Source organism: Phalangium opilio, unplaced genomic scaffold (genome assembly GCF_054372755.1).
Source record: "Phalangium opilio isolate 3A_F unplaced genomic scaffold, DU_Popi_V2 ptg000081l_1, whole genome shotgun sequence".
Lineage (NCBI taxonomy): Eukaryota > Metazoa > Arthropoda > Arachnida > Opiliones > Phalangiidae > Phalangium > Phalangium opilio.
This window is the reverse complement of record NW_028324188.1, coordinates 783771-803497: the sequence shown is the minus strand read 5'-3', so window position 1 is coordinate 803497 and position 19727 is coordinate 783771. Positions and strand designations below refer to the sequence as shown.

The 19727-nt window shown below is 39.0% G+C and overlaps 2 protein-coding genes across 3 annotated transcripts in view; one reads left to right on the top strand and one right to left on the bottom strand.

The window, feature by feature from the left end:
• Positions 1 to 9306, top strand: part of cher (filamin A protein cher) — a 36577-nt gene extending 27271 nt beyond the window's left edge. The window contains exons 16-25 of one of the 2 annotated variants that reach the window (XM_089846760.1): positions 120 to 260; positions 348 to 476; positions 558 to 731; positions 828 to 1472; positions 1547 to 1813; positions 1885 to 2271; positions 5764 to 6150; positions 6354 to 6551; positions 7497 to 7541; positions 8738 to 9306. In XM_089846760.1, the coding sequence (XP_089702886.1) occupies positions 120 to 260; positions 348 to 476; positions 558 to 731; positions 828 to 1472; positions 1547 to 1813; positions 1885 to 2271; positions 5764 to 6150; positions 6354 to 6551; positions 7497 to 7541; positions 8738 to 8928 (2564 nt within the window). In that variant the 3' untranslated portion in view covers positions 8929 to 9306. The remainder of the gene's footprint in view (positions 1 to 119; positions 261 to 347; positions 477 to 557; positions 732 to 827; positions 1473 to 1546; positions 1814 to 1884; positions 2272 to 5763; positions 6151 to 6353; positions 6552 to 7496; positions 7542 to 8737) is intronic. The other variant, XM_089846762.1, reaches the window with a different exon arrangement.
• A 2205-nt stretch (positions 9307 to 11511) lies between these two features.
• On the bottom strand, positions 11512 to 19246 carry LOC149653836 (uncharacterized). Its single transcript, XM_089846656.1, has 23 exons — positions 19106 to 19246; positions 17899 to 18186; positions 17564 to 17644; positions 17196 to 17486; positions 16817 to 17020; positions 16581 to 16755; positions 16211 to 16521; positions 15848 to 16141; positions 15275 to 15726; positions 14960 to 15209; positions 14617 to 14896; positions 14360 to 14550; positions 14031 to 14275; positions 13876 to 13969; positions 13665 to 13823; positions 12974 to 13518; positions 12699 to 12879; positions 12444 to 12633; positions 12257 to 12373; positions 12026 to 12198; positions 11792 to 11960; positions 11652 to 11714; positions 11512 to 11591 (listed from the first exon to the last, which is right to left on the bottom strand). Exons 1-23 carry the CDS (start codon positions 19244 to 19246, stop codon positions 11512 to 11514), a joined length of 4974 nt encoding a protein of 1657 aa, XP_089702782.1.
• Between the last annotated feature and the right edge of the window lie 481 nt (positions 19247 to 19727).

The following is a 19727-nucleotide window of genomic DNA, read 5'->3' as shown; positions in this document are numbered from 1 at the left end:
GTTGTTCTTGTTTGCCTAAAATAATTAGAGAAAATCACATGAAATAGTCCTGTAATATCTGGAAATGTCAGGGCTTTTGTGGCTACCATTTTATTTATTTTTTTTTTTTTTTAATTTAGCCGAAATCAAAATGCCGTCAGGAAAAACTGACATGCCAACGGTTATAGACAACCGTGATGGTACAGTTAGTATCAAGTATGAACCCAAGGAAGAAGGATTGCACGAATTACATATCAAATACAATCACGAACACGTTGCAGGTAACCATCTATCTACCTACATAAACATTAAAAAAATGAAACCATTTCCGGAATCTAATCATTCTTTAAAATCTATAACTTACTCAGGCAGTCCATTTAAATTCCACGTTGACACGATCCACAGCGGTTACGTCACCGCCTTCGGTCCCGGTTTGACGCATGGCGTTGCCGGTGAACCTTCTATCTTTACCATCTACACGAAAGACGCTGGTGCCGGTAAGTTTCCGAAAGTATTTTAATCACTTTTGAACGTTCCTTCTCTAATGAGATTTTTAATGTTTTTTTCGGTATGATTAGGAGGTTTATCGGTAGCGGTTGAAGGACCATCAAAGGCTGAAATCAGTTATCACGATCATAAGGATGGTACGGTTGGAGTATCTTACGTTCCTGCCGCTCCCGGAGAGTATAAAGTCACTGTTAAGTTCGCTGATAAGCATATTAAAGGAAGTCCATTCACCGCTAAGATCACTGGTAAGTACATTTTAATGTTGTTTCTCTTTTCAAGTCATCAAAAAGGTACTGGCCGTCAAATTTATAACTTGCTTCGTCCATAATTTTGACCAACAGGTGAAGGTCGCAAGCGTAATCAACTGTCCGTTGGTCACTCCAGTGAGGTATCTTTGAAAGTCCAAGAGAAGGACGTCAAGAACCTTAACGCCAGTATCGTTGCGCCAAGTGGTTTGGAGGAACCGTGCTTCTTGAAGAAGCTTCCTAACGGTCACTTGGGTATCTCCTTCACCCCACGTGAATCCGGTGAACACTTTGTTAACGTCAAACGTCTGGGTAAGCATATCCAAGGCAGTCCATTCAAGATCGGTGTCCTGGAACGCGAAATCGGTGACGCTACGAAGGTCAAAGTCAGCGGAGCCACCTTGAAAGAGGGCAAGACGCATATGCCCAATACCTTCAATATTAACACCAAGGAAGCTGGTTACGGTGGTTTAAGTTTGTCCATCGAGGGTCCGAGCAAGGCGGACATTCAATGCAAGGATAACGAAGATGGTACATTGGCTGTTAGTTATAACCCAACCGAACCTGGTTATTACATCATCAACTTGAAGTTCGCTGACCATCACGTTTCTGGAAGTCCATACACTGTCAAAGTCACCGGACCAGGGTCAAATATCCAGAGAGAGAATATCAAAAGACAAAGAGACGCCCAACCCACGACCGATGTTGGAACCAAGTGCAAGCTGACCTTCAAAATGCCCAGTGAGTACATTTTGAATCTTGGCCTAAAAAGATGGGTGGGAATCAGTTCTTGACCATAACCCATTACTCTGTAGGTTCAACGGCTTACGACATGTCCGCTCGCGTCACTTCACCATCGGGTGTTATTGAGGACGCCGAAATCACGGACATGGACGACTATGTCTACTCCGTCAACTTTGTCCCCAAGGAGATCGGTGTCCATACCGTCAGTGTCCGATGCAAAGACATTCATATTCCTGGATCACCCTTCCAGTTCACCGTTGGACCTATGCACGATCATGGTGCTCACAGAGTTCACGCTGGTGGTGTTGGACTCGAGAGAGGCGTGGCTAACGAATCATGTAAGTGTCACTATCGAGCATGCGCCCTTTCATTCTTCACACAATCTTTATTTGGAATGGTAAACATTTAGGCCATTTCAACGTCTGGACTCGCGAGGCTGGTGCTGGTGCTTTAGCTATTTCGGTTGAAGGTCCATCTAAGGCGGACATTGACTTCAAGGACAGGAAAGACGGTTCCGGTTCAGTTGTGTACAAAGTTAAAGAAGCCGGTGATTATCGCGTTGGCATCAAATTCAACGACCAACATATACCAGACAGTCCTTTCAACGTCTTCATTTCACCCGAGACCACGGACGCCCGAAAGGTTCAACTGGGTCATATTCCCGATACTGGAAACCTCGTAGCTAAACCTTTGAACTTTACCATCCAAATGAACGGAGCCAAGGGCAACTTGGACGGAAAGGTTATATCGCCTTCCGGTGCTGAAGACGATTGTTTCGTGGCACCTATTGATGAAGGTATTTGAAGCCAAGGCTTAACGATTATTTTCAAAGCTCAAAGCATAGTTAAAATTAAAACCAAGGCTTAACGATTATTTTCAAAGCTCAAAGCATAGTTAAAATTAAAACCAAGGCTTAACGATTATTTTCAAAGCTCAAAGCATAGTTAAAATTAAAACCAAGGCTTAACGATTAGTTTCAAAGCTCAAAGCATAGTTAAAATTAAAACCAAGGCTTAACGATTATTTTCAAAGCTCAAAGCATAGTTAAAATTAAAACCAAGGCTTAACGATTATTTTCAAAGCTCAAAGCATAGTTAAAATTAAAACCAAGGCTTAACGATTATTTTCAAAGCTCAAAGCATAGTTAAAATTAAAACCAAGGCTTAACGATTATTTTCAAAGCGCAAAGCATAGTTAAAATTAAAACCAAGGCTTAACGATTATTTTCAAAGCTCAAAGCATAGTTAAAATTAAAACCAAGGCTTAACGATTATTTTCAAAGCTCAAAGCATAGTTAAAATTAAAACCAAGGCTTAACGATTATTTTCAAAGCTCAAAGCATAGTTAAAATTAAAACCAAGGCTTAACGATTATTTTCAAAGCTCAAAGCATAGTTAAAATTAAAACCAAGGCTTAACGATTATTTTCAAAGCGCAAAGCATAGTTAAAATTAAAACCAAGGCTTAACGATTATTTTCAAAGCTCAAAGCATAGTTAAAATTAAAACCAAGGCTTAACGATTATTTTCAAAGCTCAAAGCATAGTTTATTTATTTATTTAGTGGAACTCGAGGGATAGGGTTGTGAAGCCACCAGGGCTTGGGTACAACCCCCCTCCATGGTAAAAACAAAAACAGCATAGTAGCACATAAAAAAGAACAATATGAACAGATAGAAAACAAAAACAAAAACCAACAAAACAAATTAATTAAAAAAACACTAATGGACACACGGGCACACACACTGGCGGTTAGGGGACGGAAGAGAGCCAGGTCGAGACGGCGAGTCGAAACGACTTTCGGCCAGGAGAGTCGAGGAGGGCGGGGGGGAGCGCGTTCCAGTCATTCACCACACGGGCAGTGAAGTGGTGCTGGCGATGGCGAGTGCGGGCGCGAGGTTTTCGGAGTTTGAGGCGATGGCCACGGGTACGCGTCTCAGAGGCAAGTGCGAAGTACTTGGCGACCGGAGCGTCGACGGCCCCGCGGAACAGGTCGAATAGGTAAACGAGGTCGTTAACGCGATGGCGGAGGACCGGCGGCAAGACACGGAGCCGAGAGTCACGCTGGGCAGGGAGTAGGCGCTCACAGCCCTTGGTAAGTTTCGTGAAGCGATTATGGGCCTTGGTGAGCGACGTCTTGGGCCCCGCCTGCGGAGGAGACCATATAATCGACGCGAAGTCGACGGATGGGAGAACCAGGGAGTTGTAAATGGTACGCATGAACCGTGGGGAGCGAAAGTAAAAGTTACGTTTGACCAGCCCTGAGATCGAGTTCAGGCGGCCGACTATTTTAGAGGTGTGGCGGCGGAACAGCAGGTCCTCGTCGACCAGGGTGCCGAGGTCGGCAGCAGACGACGATGGCGGGAGGGGGGTACTGCCAACATGGTATTGGTGGCGTGGGTTGCGCGTTCCAAGGTGCAGGACCTCGCACTTCCCGGCGTTAAAGTGGAGGCCGTAGGTCGCGGCCCATGCGAGGACAGCGTCCAGGTCAGCCTGGAGGGCAAGGCAGTCGGCCGAGCCAGAGACCCGTCGGGAGAGTTTACAGTCGTCCGCAAACAATAAAACCAGGGAGTCGTTGACTACAGCGGGGAGCGAGTTAATGAACACCCCGAAGAGGAGCGGCCCCAGGACAGACCCTTGCGGAACCCCACTGTGTAGGGGCAGAGGCGGGGAAGAGTGACCCTTGAGGACAACACGCTGCATGCGGCCGGACACGAACGAGGTTAACCAGCTGAGCGCCGAGCCGGATAAGCCCGCACTGATGAGACCCTCAGTAATGCCCTTCGTTGGGATGGTGTCAAACGCCTTCGACAAATCAAGGTAGATGACGTCGACCGGCTCGCCGTCATCTAGCCAAGTAACCCACGAGTGAGATGCCTCCAGCAGGTTGGTTTCGCAAGAGCGACGGGCACGAAAGCCATGTTGGGAGGGGTGCACGAAGTCCGTGGCGGCAAGATGGTCATCAAGGATGGCTTTGGTGATACGTTCACAGACTTTGCAAACCACGCTGGTAAGGCTAATCGGACGGTAGTTGGCGGCCTTGGAGCGACCACCCTTCTTGTAGATGGGAGTGACGTGGGCCAGACGCCAGGCTTGCGGAACGGTGCCGTGAGCGAAGCTGGCGTTGAAAATCGTAGACAGGGGACCGCACAGTGTCGGGGCCAGAGCGCGAAGCATGTAGGGGTGAAGGCCGTCGGGGCCAGCCGATTTGGAGGGTTGAAGTCTGGTGAGTTGGTGGAGCACGTCCAGTTCCGAACAGGAGAACCGGGTCAGTGTAGCGCTGGGCAGGGCAGAGGGGCATCGTGGTTGGAGTTGGGGGAGCGAGTTCGAGGCGACTTTGGCGAAGTGGCTGTTGAATATGGTGGCGATTTCGACGGGATGGGTAGTGAGGGCACCATCAGCGCGTTCCAGTGCCGTGATGGTGAATTTGCTCTTTCGTTTGCTGTTCACGTGAGCAAAGAAGGCCTTCGGATTGGACCCTATCAGCGACTCTAAGTGAGCTTCCTTTCTGCGCTTAAACTTGCGTTGGGCCTTGGTGAGGGCAGAGCGGGCGTCGCGAAAGTCACGGTAGGCTTTCTGGACCATCAAGGGACTAGCCTGGCGGCGCTTTAAGCGGCAGTACCGTTTATATGTAGCGGCTTTCCGATCAATGGACTTAAGGGAGCGAACAGATTTAGACGGGTACGCCGGGCGAATGGTTCGAAACGGGATAAAACAGTCAACACCCACCATGATCACGGCGAGGAAAGCATCCCAGCAGTCATCGAGAGAGGCAGCCCCTAGGACCGAGCCCCAATCGGTGGCAGCAAGGTAGGCGTTGAACGCCACGTAGTCCCCTTTGAAAAAATCGCGCATCGGTCTGAGCGGCGGCGTAGCAGGCGAGGTGGGGAAAGCGACCTGGAAGAGCAGTGTGTCGTGGTCGCTAGTTCCCAGCGGGGCCAAGTTGGTGACGTCGAAGACCAGATCGGGGTCAGACGCAAGCACTAGGTCCAGAACACTGGGACGAGAGTCAGCGGAGACACCCTGCCTAGTGGGAGACGTGACCATCTGGGTGAGATGAAGGTCAACAACGTGTTCGAGGAACACCCTGGCCTGAGGTGTAGCGAGTGTTTCGGGCGCGAGCGAGGACCAGTCGAGGCGAGGGTAGTTAAAGTCCCCGACAATGAGGGAACTACAGGAGTGGGTGGCGCAGTAGTCGTTCAAATTAAAACCAAGGCTTAACTTATATTTTAACTTATACTCTAGCACCCGGTGTAATATAACTTTTGGCCTATTTTTTGTTCGTTTTTAGACCAATGGGCGTTACGTTTCGTACCACGCGAGAATGGAATCCATCAAATGCACATTCGTTTGAACGGAGTTCATATTCCAGAATCGCCATTTAGAATCAGGATCGGACACGACGATTCGGATCCTGCCGCGGTCCAAGCTCACGGTGCCGGATTAAAAGAGAGCAAGACGGGCATCAAGACCGACTTTATCGTCGATACTTGCAATGCCGGAGCTGGTTCCCTGGCCGTCACCGTTGACGGACCTTCCAAAGTATCCATGGATTGTACCGAAGTCGAAGAAGGTTACAAAGTCCGGTACACGCCACTCACGCCCGGTGACTATTACATCACGCTCAAGTATAATGGATATCACATCGTTGGAAGTCCCTACAAAGTTCCTTGTCTCGGTAAGTTTACATTGAACCTTCCTTGGACAATTACTTGATGTGTGTGTCGATTTATGTTATGTTAGGTTAGGTCATAAGTTCATAAGATATGTTCACCATGTTTGTTAAGTCTGGTAACTTAGAAACTGGAGCTTGTAATTTTGAAGTGATAGCCTAGGTAGGTCATAGATTCGAGGTAAAGCGTCGTGATGATGTCGTTATAGGTTCCGCCGTGGCTGATTCGGGAACTCAAGAAACGTCATCGGTTGTCGTGGAAACGGTGACGAAACAAGCCAAGCAAAAGGCCACTAATTTGCCCCGTTTCCGTGGAGACCCCAATAAGGTCACCAGCAAAGGAATGGGTCTCAAGAAAGCTCACTTGAACAGGCAAAATCAATTCACAGTCAACGCTGGCGAAGCCGGTAAGTCAACCCTTTGTTATCGCACGAATAATGCATTGATTCCATGAAATTTGCACGAATTTTCTATGAAAATTATTACGAGCTTGTTTTGCGTAGCTTTTGGTCTTTATACTATACTTAATTATTTATTAGTTAATTAACTAATTACTCGTAAACTTTGTGGATGCACCCTTTTGTTTTTGGGTGCTGAAACTGTTACTGTAGTCTCTTAGAACTTTAGAGTGTTTGCGTGTGCTAATATAGTATATGATTTTAATTCCGCATGTCTTTAAAGATAATTTAATCGCGATTTAATTTAATCATTTATAGAATTAACGCGGCTTGGTTTGCTTCGAAAGTTTGAGTGTTTATTTATGAAATGAGATATTATGGAGTCAAACCAAGCCACTCAAGGCGTATATTGACGTTTTTTAAAAAAATATTTCGGGTTTAAATTAGAAATTAGTTGGTTTTTATGTAAAATTTGAACCAATCAAAGGTTTGCGTAATTATTTTTACATGCCTGGCGCACGTTTTATGCACATTCGTGTGTTTTATGTGTACTATTTTAAATATGAAATCTTGATATATATAAATGTGGAATCTTGAGTGGACATTAATTAGACAGGTTAAGAAATTGTTTTTATTAAAATTAATTTCTTGTTAGTCTAGAACGTTCAAAATAATTTACACACATTTTGCGTTCTTGAATTTCTCTACCTTTATAATAGATTAATTAATATTACAAATTCGAATTACTTAACCTGCCTATTTATTTATTTATTCATTATAATCCCCTTTGAGATTTTATTTTTCTATTAATTAACGTACGCTATCTGGCTTCAAAATTATAATTTCGTACAAACAACAACAAATAAACGAGCGCTGTTATTAACTTAATGGTTAAAATTTAAAAAAAATAAATTTAAAATTTAAAAAGTCCACATGAAACGAATTTTCCCATAGGCAATCTGCCTACGAGTGCGGGTGACAGTTGGAAGACCAAACCAGGTGACAAAATAAGAAGCGCTTTTCGATAAACAAAAATTTTTACAAGCGCAAAAATTTAAATATTTTTGCAAAAACAAATTTTTGGCTAAATTTTCAAACAATTTTTTTTTTTTAGTTTTTTGGCAAAACGGGTTTTTCATTTCATCATATTTTTTAAGGCTACGCTTGATGTTGCAAATTTTTTTGCAAATATTGATTATTTATTTTATAGATTTATATATTTTTGGCAAACATTTTTCTCCAGTCCCCAGAAAGCAATTTTAAGCTCTTTTTTGGAAGCTTTGACTAACTAATATATATGTTTACCCTTTGACCTTTGTATTTGTTTATTCCTTGTCGCCGCATACAACAACAATCCCCCAATGCCTTTTATTTAGTCTCAGAAATGTGTTGTCGTTAATTATGTGCTTTCAATGTGTTTTTGTTTCGTCTTAAATTTTGTCTTTTTTGAAAAAAAATGGGATGTGATCTATTTTGCAGAAGTGTTAAATTTAAAAGTTTTTATCACTTAGGGTTACTTAATCGCGAACAACTCGAGTTCTATTTGAGATACGACAAATTTGAAGGTAGCATTAGAAAGAAGATGTTCTATAGAGTAACATCACCTAGTTTCATGAACATCGGTGTTCAAATTACTTTTCCATGATCAAATGAAAATTTTGATTTCATTAGGAGTTTGTAAAGATTTTTATGTACCACCTAGGGTTACTTAAGTGCCCATAACTCGAGTTCTATTTGAGATACGGCAGATTTAAAGATACAGTTAGAAAGTAGATATTCCATAGAGTAACTTCACCAAGTTTCATGAACTTCGGAGTTCACATGACCTCAACATAATCAAATGAAATAAGTTTGATCTCATTATAATTTAAATATTTCCACTTTTTCACTTCATACCTATCTTTATGGTTTTACTATGTGAATTAAATTTAACCACGTGATATTATACATTCCATAGAGTATTTGCTTCAATAGTATCATAGTTTTATCTATTTCATCATTATCAATGAATCATGGAGCAATATTGATTGAGGGAAGTGTAAATACAGAGAAAAATAATCATATTTCTAATTCACGAAACTTCTGCAAAATACGACTGTGTCCTTCAAAACAAAATCAAAACCAAACTATAATAAACAAATTTGTTTACTCCTTTTGTCCCTTCCGCAAACAACAACAAATTCTCCCAAATTTAGGCAACAATATTCTATACGTGGCCGTATTCGGTCCCAAGGGTCCTTGCGACGAAGTCTACGTCAAGCATTTGGGTCGCAACATGTACCAAGTCAATTACACGGTCAAGGACCGAGGAGACCATATCCTAATTTGCAAATGGGGAGATGACCATATTCCCGGAAGTCCCTTCAAAATCGAGTGTTCCGGTTAAACTAAACTTAAAAAAACAAACCCGCTAAGAGTTCGTTAATTGTTAAGATTAACGGGTTTAAGAAAATTAATTAAAAAAAAACACCAATCAGTTTTAATTAAATATAATTAAGGAAATGTTTGATGAAAATACGTCCAAATCAATTAAGAGAGAAATTTAATATAATAAAAAATGGTTTTAAAGGGAGGATGAAGTAAAAATAAAAATAAAAACAACAAATTTTTAAAATAAAAAAAATCTACAAAAATTACGTAAATAAATTTCAAAAATGGACTTAAATAAATTTTAAGTTAATTAATAATCAACTTAAATAATTAACGAGTAAGTTAGTTGATTAATTAGAATTACCAACCAATTTTATCGAAGATCGAGGTTTTTAGCCTATAGTTACAAAACAACTACATCTTTATTGCAACTATGGCAAAGGTGATTTCATCGCACCTTTATAAATGAATTTGGCTAATTTTTGTTGAGAATATTTTACTTTTTTTGGGGGTAAATTTTAATTGCTTATACTTAAATAGATTTCTCGAAATATTACTAATATATATATATAAATATGTCAACGACACTTTAAAAAAAATAAAAATTTTAAATTTGGAATGAAAAGATTTGCTGATTTTTAAAGTTTAATTAATTAATTAATTAATTTAATTTAAATTAATCACTTTAAAATAAAATGGACCTTGTCTTCCAATGACACGTGACTTTGAAAATTTTTGTAACTTTTTATACCTAATGAAATTTAAAAAAAAATAATATATAATTGAAATATTTCAAGAAATCTATATAATTTTAAAAGAAATGTTTTTTTTCTCGTTTTTTTATTAAATTTTAATTAGTGTTATTTACATTAAAACAAACAAACAAACAACCATACAATCATTGATTGGAAATTAATTAATTTCGTCCCCTATTTAAATAAATAATTAATTAAAGAATTAATTTATATAATTAAAACTAACCATTTGATGGTTGTATACGTGCCTTAAAAATACACTGGTGCTATAACAAGTAGTGTTAGATTAAGTTTAATTATCTCCAATTAAATTAAATTAAATTATAATAGTTAAAAAAAATAAATACCATAGACGTCATCGAGATGTTAATCACTCTCGGATTTAACATGCGCACCAATTACTAATGAGTGAATAGCCCCTCGAAATTAAATAATTAAATATATAGACGCACATGTTTAAAATATGATGACGTGTTTTTTATTAAAGGAAAAAAACAAACAAACAATTTAATTAATTTAAAGTTAATTAAACTACTTAATTGTCTTGTATTTGAATCTCCCCTTTCCCCACCCCCCTTGAAATTTAAAGGGATAGTTCCACGCAGCGTTTAAATTTAGAATTTTAAAAGGAATATTCAAGGAAATTAAAGGAAAAAAACAATTATGCTTATATGAATTTCCCAGCGGCGCAAAAAACAATTTAAAATACAAAGCACCCCAAATTTTATTATTAAATCCTTCAATTGAAGTGTGTGAGTGAAAAAACAAAGTTTTATTTACTGTGTATTCGAATCACTTGTACCGTGTACTACCTTATATGTTGTAGGTTTTAGAAAAAAATATATTACCGTACTTTTGTTGATAAACTTCTAATTGGTCTATTTAATTATATAAAATTTTATAAATGTTCCTAGGCCTATATTGGAGACGGGGAAACTGAACTGTTACTGAACTGGTACGCGTAACGTGGGGGTGGGGGGGGGGACGTAAATGATCTGTATTGTTTTCTGGATGGTATATCAAGGTCACTTTTCTATAATCACTCTGTTTAAAGGTAGACTGGCCCTCTTTAGAATTATTTACAAAGTTCATGATAGGTTTTTTAAAATACTTTATTATTTAGTCTACAGTTTCACAGATTAATCCATAAAATTAACAGTGCATAGATCTATCTTATAACTACTTACATTTTTTCTTTGTACTGTTTAAGATATTTTTTTTTAATATTATTAATTCAAAGCCATAGGACATTGGGCACTTCTGATTCACCAAAATGCAGCCCAAAGAATGATGCTAAGTTTAGAAATAAATTCAGGATTAATTAAGTTGTAGGTACGACGGGTTTTAATTACAATTAAATTACCTTTCCATTTGCCTTGTTTTAATTTCAGTTCCGTAATTTCGTCTATAGTTACCGGTGGAACCTTTGAACTCGGGACAAAGGTTCCATTTGTCATAATTAGTTGAGCCTTTTCCTCGCTAATTGCGATCCATTTCTTATTGTCGCTACTGGTCAGGTAAGCCTTGTTTCTTATATCAGTTGCTATGGCAATACCACGTTCTTTATCGTATCCCAAAATTCTACCAACTGCCCATTGTATTTCTTTAAATACCGTTAATTGAAACTAATTAGCAATTAGAGTTAATTATTTTATAGAAAGATTAGATTTACTTTGCCATATTTGACCACCGTTTTCGGCGTAGTGACATTTTGCTAAACTATAATTGATTGGTAATTAGTTACTTAGTTAATTATTAATTGCAATTTTACGAAAAGTATGTGGATCTATAAAATGGGCGGGCTTTCTGCCAGGGTTCTGTCGACGTCACAGTTAATTAATTAATTACCTATTGACGTTGCTTGCATCGCAATAAAACAAAGTGTTCTTCTTTGGATCAGCCGCGAAATGCTGGCTGACAAACTCTGAAAAATACGTCAAGTAAACCATTAATAACCCTTAACTATTTTAATTAACTTTAATACCTCTTTTTGAATTTAACGAAGATTGCGTTGAATCTTCCACTTCTCCCGATTCATCGCAAACCCCTGAAAACGTAATTAGATTAATCACTAAACTCTATTTTAAAATAATCTTGTTAAAATAAATTAAAATAATTAAATACCCGATTGAGGTCCCAAACTGCAACCATACAACTCAAACTGAACCCCCATGTATTTTTCAAATTCTTTCTCCTTCTCTGTTTGTTCGACGTATAATTTTATAAATCTCGCTTCAGACGGCATTGTAACCCTACTTAGAGCTGATTTACCGTCGTAAGACAAACTTGAAATCTATTAGTAGAAAGTTGCACTCGTAATTTGAAAACATTGCATTCAATAACTCTTTTTGAACTTACGTTTAGTCCTGGTAGCCAATCAACTCCATTTAAACTACTACTAAGACTGTATTTCTCAAGTTTACGTGTACCCTCTACGTTGTCCACTAATATTTGGGATACCCTGGTCATTTTAAGGAAATCAACTTGCCAGTACGGTTTGTCCACTCCGGTTTTGATGGGAAGTGACCACGCTGCAATGATTCCTAGCCTATTAGCTTTATGCTACTACTTAAGTCAAAAAATCGTTACCTCCACTTGACCCCACTCTTCCGTATTTTCCTTCAGTTTCCGGACTTGATGAAGTCGAGGACTGAATTTGACAATCTTGAACGGTGCCGGACCCAACCCCTAACTCCTCCAAACACTCTAAATAAACAAAGGACACAACAAATTATGATCACTACTTTTTGCATTCGAAAATGAACTAGTAATTTACCTTCGTTATCAATTTCCAACATAATGTAGTCCATGGGTCCGCAAACGGACAGTACGTTATTTAACTTGCATAAGAGGTGATAAGGAATTGTCCCGTATTCATGACCAGCCCCGAAACCCCGGGAGTTGTTAGGGTCAGCTTGAAATGTCAGGCTTAGTGATAAGTTGTTCATGTACAACAAAAATGGGATCTAGTATTATTGCAAATATGAGTTTCTGAGGTTTGTGTTTCAATATGTCATGTTATCTTGCTTACTTTAATTTCCAACCATGATTCGTGATTTTTCAAGACTGGCTTTTGTAATTTGGAAATATTATCGTAAGTCATTTTTAAGAATGTTATGTAAGGCGGGAGATGTAATTGAAGGCTCGCTTCCATCGGCTCCAATACTGATTCATCTGATAAACTAACTGATCCCATGACTGTCACTTTTTCACTGAAATCAGATGGATTTGAATTCATTTTAACTGATAAACATCAAACTTTGAATGTCCCCTTATTTCATGGCTAACCCTTGTTCCACGACTTACCCTTGTTTGATGGGTCCCTCTTTCATGACCTTCAAATCCACCGCAATCTCCACCAACTCGGTTCCAGTTCGAACCACATCCAAAATTTGTTTGACTTCCAAAGTTGTCCCGCTCATGGTCGCTGTTAGGGACAGTTCGTGTTTACTTCCGGCGGTCGTAGCCGGGTGATCAGTTAACTCGGTTTCAACTTCGAATATCAAGTCGTCATCCCCTGGTCTGAAATTTCTCAATGTATGCGAGGCCCCCGTATTGGCGATGTACCCCAAATCGGCACGGATTTTCGTGGTTTGATTGGTCTTCACTGTGGACGTTATGACCACTTTATCATCGTTTAGGTTTATTTTGCAAGGAATGTTGGGTCCGGTTGAGATAATTCTGAATCCGTGTAGCGTCATTATGGCGCGTTCGTCGGCAGTGCTGCCTTCAGCCGTGATCACCAGTTTAACGACACTTTCACGTGGAATTGTCGCTACAAATTGAATCCATTTTCGTTCCCTTAGTTTGAAGTTTACTTTCTCAAGTTTGGGTTTAATTGTTGCATTCTCCTGAAATGACATCGTGCTTTTTTAAACGTTCCCTATAGTGGATGGATTTTAAAACTGAACTGGTAGAGGGGCGAATGCATTCAAGATTTCTTTATCCATTTAAAACGTTTTATTAGAAAATCCACGATGAAACTAAAACTACTTACGTAAGTGGTCATATCATCCCCTGATCTTTCGATGGTCAGTTGACTAGATCCAATTGTCATTTCCTTTTCGCCTATCATAGCTTTTGTTATCATGGTAAATTTATCACCGTTTTTGGTTTTCCCATCATCCATTGGAACTACAACAGCTCCCACTCTCATCTGTTAATATTATAATCAAACTTAATGTAATTAAAGTTAATGGTGAACTTACCCTATTTTCCATTGGATCTGGTGTCGTAAAAGTATGGCATACTGTTCCCAAGTTATAAGTAATTGAGTTGTTTTGAGTAGGTTGATCGACGTTGCTGTAAGGACAATTACTTAATTCAGATTACGCAAAGTGTTGAAGAATTTCGTGGAATATACCTTGAGTTGATGAATATTTCTATGAATTTCTGTTTTAAACACGGGTAGTTATTACCGTGGAACGATAACCCAGCGTGACATATTTGATAAGGTGATGTTTTCTGACCATCACTGCCCACTTTTATAACAATAGGGGCCACGGCGTAAAGGTCAAACTCAAATTCGATAGACATAAAGAATGGTTTCCCAAAACTGACAGTTTCAGCTTCCGGTGTGACTGTAATGCTTTTTGGTTCCGAATATTCCTAAAATTCGTTAGATTTAGTCACTGAGTATTATCATAAGATATGTTCCATAAGTTTGTGGTACTATAGAATGAAAATACTTACCATTTCTGCTGCTGTACCAATTTTACCAGCCAGTGGTACGGGCACGGCACCGTTTAATTGTCGTTTCGAACCATAGTTCAATGTCCAAGAAATCGACTTATTTTTAATCGCGTTTGGACTAATTAATACGATCGAATTAAGTTTTAAAATATTGTCTTCCACACTGGGAACAATTTTTCTTGAGAAATATCCTAAAAGTAATATTTTAAAATTTTCAATTTTATTTACTAGAAGTTTATAAGTTGAAGTAAGATTACCTAAATTGCTCAGGGCTGCGAAAAATAGGCTACCAGATGACTTTGGTTCCTTATGAGTGTATTCGGCCAATGTATCTCCGTCTAAACAAGGTAAATTCTCCCCGATTGTATTGACCCTCAAGGCGCAAATTTGTAATTCGGCAGAGTCCGAAGATAATTCAATTTCGTATTGACCGACGGTCAAGGGATTTGTTTTGATTTCTAATTCGAGTTCCAGCGCTTGACCATGACGGAATAAACCTTCGGATCTGAGTTTCGCAACGGCGGCTGGATGGTCATTCTGAAATAAAGGGGTCATCCCTAAAACACTGGTCAAGTGAATAGCACCTCGATTGTAGCTTACCTTTTTCAAAGATGGAGTCGTAGGTGATAGAGTGTAATTGGCTACCGCTGACCATATTGTTTGTTTACCAATCCCAAGACCGACAGTGATGGAATAAGTTCCCTTATTCTTAACCGGACTGGTCACTGGTAACCCGGCCGCGATTACTACTTGTAATTCCCTATCCTTTTGGTTTTCATTAGCAGTTTGTAAGGCGCTCATTGTACCAAATACCATTCTTCCCAAATTAGGGATCTTAGTTGAATTATCCCTATATTATTTAAGTTTAAGATTAATTATGTAATGTTAATGCGCAAATTGGTTTAATTAATTTACGTTGATATGTAATAGGTAGATTCATCGTTAATTGTATCTTTGGCCAATATCAAACATGGCATCTCATTACCAACTTCGAAGATCCTGGCATTACAAACTTGAAAGTCCGGTAACTTTTTCTCCGGAGTTGGTCCGACAATTTCAAGGAAAACTTCGTTGTAACTAGCTCCTGGTAACAGTCCAATGGTCAAGTTCATGACCACCGCCCCTCCTTGGTATAAATTAGACCAGGTCGCCGCGTTGTTAAGTTTTAACGATGGTACTTGTAAGTCTGTTCGCGTTACAACCGTAACTGGTGTTGGTTTGAATTCTTTCAGCTCTCCTTTTGGTCCGGAGGAACTGATGAAGATGGTCGGGGTCAGTTGGGTTCCGTTGGGTGTTTTGGAACCAGCTTGGACAGTAAAGATTATTTTGACCCGAACGGTGCAGTCCGATTTAGTTAATGTAGCAACCTACGTAATGTTTAATATTTGAAGGTTAAATTAATTTTCAAGGTCATGATGACTTCCCTGACTTCGACATCAATTTTAAAATTCCCTGACACTCATTTTCAAAATCCCAAGGCTTTCTTACCTGATCTGTGACTTGAACTCTCCCGAAATCAAATACGTATTTTGAATCTGAATTTCCAGGTGATATAAGTGTCGAGTTTACAAAAGGTATATTGAATCCGTGTCCATCCTTGATGGCTCTACCACTGCAAGGTTGAAGGTGAGGTGAACTTGTGTCATTTGGTGCGTGAACTTCAACTAAATAGTCGAAAAATCCTGGTCCCTCCAAATGACTTTCTATGGTCAAGACGACTAAATCGCCACCCGAAACCATTTCTCTGTCACTTTTTGAACTGCTCTCCAAAAGGTTGCCAGGCTATTTGTAAAGAAAATATTGTCATTAGTTGATATTTCTAGGGTGGATGTCAACAGTCATTCGGTTTACTTGTTTGACTTCATAAGGCGTAACGCTGAACGAAAATACTTTGGTCCACATGACCTGTTCAGCTACTTTAAGGGACACCGTGACCGACCCCTTTGCTGGTAAACCCTCAGTTTTTAAAACGAAAACCAAAAATTTCATTTCAATTTTATTTTCCTCCTCTTTGGCCTCTTGACCGTACGGTCCGATATTGGTCACTAGACCCAATTCCAAGACGGCCTTATGAAACGTTAACTCGTTATTGTCCGAGTCAAGTCGCGTACGATTGTAATGGTAAATATCTTGAGGAATGGCTTGGTAATGCTCTCCAAAAGCTGGATGAAGAAATTATAGGTAAGATTAAGAACAAGTAGCATAGGCTACTGAAAAATACCTATGACCACAATATGTCCAAGAGAGAAGTACTTGGACGATTCCTTGTCCAACACGGTTTCTAATTGTACCAAATCAGATCTAATAGACAAATAAGCGTCAACTTTAAAGATGCCCGCTGTTTCTATAGCGATTGTTTCAGGGCTAACAACATCAACTTCAACAGAACGCGTTTCCTAAATTTAATCGTCTTAATTAAATATGTGTGCTAATCAATATTTATTAATTCTTAATTACTTCTTCAGGCCTGATAATTCGTATTTCCGATTGCCCAACCCATACAGTGGTATGATTATCAAATTCGGCTCCCACTGTGACGTAATAAATCTTATCAAATTTCGTATCGACATTTCTAACCATGACGATTGAGAATTCGATAGAAATTGTGCTGTTTTCGTCGACGTTTTTCATGTTTCCAAAATCAATGTAAACCCTTTCGTACTGTGTTTAAAATACGCGAGTAATATTGTTAGAGGTTCTCATTCTCTGTGTCACCTCCATGAATCAATAGACACTTCCATTTATTTCAGAAGCGAAGGAAAGACCACATATCACCTCCGTTCTTGGGTTAATGATGTGGTCCATTGACCAGAGTTTTTGAGAACCATGCACTTACGACATTGGGGATGATTTCGCTGAGTTGCAATTGTAGCTTCGGATCCTGTCCGTCTAAATAACTAATACTGCCTTGTTTCTCCATGGTAACATTAAATAAAGCTAAAGTGGGGTTATAATCAGAGTCGCCAAAATCCCTGGTGAAGATTTCAACTTGCAAATCCAATTTGTCAGTTTGTGGTAGATAAATATCTAATGAGTAATGTAGCGTTTTTCCCAATTCCACTTTTAAATGTTCGCCGTCTTTTAATACGATTGCGAATGTGGTTTTCCCGTTATTTTCTTGACCAGGCTTGACCGATTCAAAGAAAACAATAATGTTAGTTAATATTAAACTAATTAAACTTAAAAATTAACCCCGGGACTAACTTCCGATTCTCGTTTTTTTCTGTCCAATGAATTCCCAGGTATTTCTTTATCGGATTCAATTTCGGCCACGTTAACGGTAACCTAACAAGAACTGACCATGTATTCGCGTGTCTTAAAGACGGACCTTAAGTTTATAAGATATGTTACATGATAAGTATGACACTTCGTAATGCTAGAGACTTACAGCTCGTGCTAGTTCGAGAATTAATTACACTAGGCTAATATAATTTTGAAATTCATACTAAGACTTCATGACAAGCTCCAGTTTGTAACCAGTCACGAACTTATGGCCAACATATCTTATGAACTTATAACGTGCGAAACGGGTTACGTACCCAAATTGTACTTGTAACGTAATGTTTCTTTAGGGGTAAAACCCCAACTGTGAAGACAATTTGATCCCCTGGCTTCCTGGTTTCTGGATTTTGGAAATAAACTTCACCCGTTTTGCTGTTAACATATACGTCATCTTCTCCGTCAACAATCATGTAACGGAATGTGGCACATGGACAATTTTCGGGGCTTTCGTAACACGATGTTTCAACGTCCTGGTCATCGGCTTTAGCTAAGTAAATGACGTTGTCCACGTTGCTAATGGAGACGTATGACAAATCGCTGGTTTTCTTAAATAGCGGGTGGTGTTTATCATCTAAGGTAGCGTTTAATTAATTTTTATAATGGATGACGTATTTTCAATTATTTTAGGGATTTAATTACTATATTCTTTGCAGTGTTTTCCATGATAACATGGATCGCATTTACAAAGTCCATCTTCGGTGCAAATTCCATGGTAACATCTCAAAGTTCTAATTAAGTATTTGTAATTGCGAGTTTAGAATGGGTTTGTTTTCCTCCTTATGAAGTAGGTTCAAGCTATTTATTTAACCAGGAATGCATACAACTACTAGAAATCATTGTGTCCCAAATATATATCATTTTTTAATTTCTATACGGGTTTTGTGGGTATACCGGGCTTGAGAACTTACAACACGTCACGCCTATTAATAATTCTGAGGTATTTTTAACTGCGATTTCATTGGTTGATAGCAACTCGAGTTCCCAGGAGAGCGAGCAAGGTGCAATGTTATATTATTCGCTTGGGTGAAATTCGTCATGCATAATGATTAGTTTAGCTAGGTCCACCCACAAAAACCGAATAGATACGTTGAGTGGAAATGAATGGCTACACAATAATTCCTAGTAGCTGTATGTATTCCTAATACATTAATTCAAAAATCAACAATTTTTTAAACAATTCTTATATACTTATCGCAAGCCGGTCCAATGCATTCCAAGGTCTTATTTTTACATAGATTATAATCTAAATCTATTAAATTAATTTAGAATTAATCATTTAGTTAATTAATCAATTTATCAAGTTATTTATATATTTATTTACCCTCTGATTTCGTAAAGTGAATATTAATCCAAAACAACGCGATAATATAGTAGAGCCACATTATTCCCTTACAAGTTTAACAGGCGAACTAAATCTCAGCTAGTTGCGACACAATTTCCAAAAAACCCCTTTTCAACATTTACCGTAATGGTCATTTGTTCAGATTTGTTGATGACCAAGTATCCACCGTTGCTAAGGGATGACCACGGGTCACTGAACAAGACGTGTTTTAAAGTGACCACACCCTTACTATAAATAGCTGACCATTTGCTCTGATTGACCATTCACTAATTGCCTCTTATTTTCCGTTATTATAAAATGTCTACATGACCTTGTAATGTATTGTAATGTTTTCAAAGTATATTTTCTCTTGGTACTAATTAAGACTAAGTAAGTCTCTAACATTACGAAGTATAGGAAGTGTTATACTTATGGAAAGAACGTATCTTATAAACTTATGGTATCATTTATCTATTTAAGTATTAGCAGGGATAGATTCAATTTTAAAAGTAGGAATGGAGAACAGCGTAATCTGGGCGCGCGTCAAAGTCCCGGACCCCCTTCCACGGGACGGGGGGAGGGGTACGAAAGAAGAGGCGGGTCATAGCGATAGAGGTAAAAAGGAATTACGTATTTTTCGCCGTCCCCGTAAGCAACGTCATCAAAACTTAGTTTAAGTGAGCCAATAAGATAATTTAAACTTTTCGTTACGTGTTGGAGGAAGGGGGCTCTATACTGGGTGGTCTATGAGTCGGACTGAAGTAA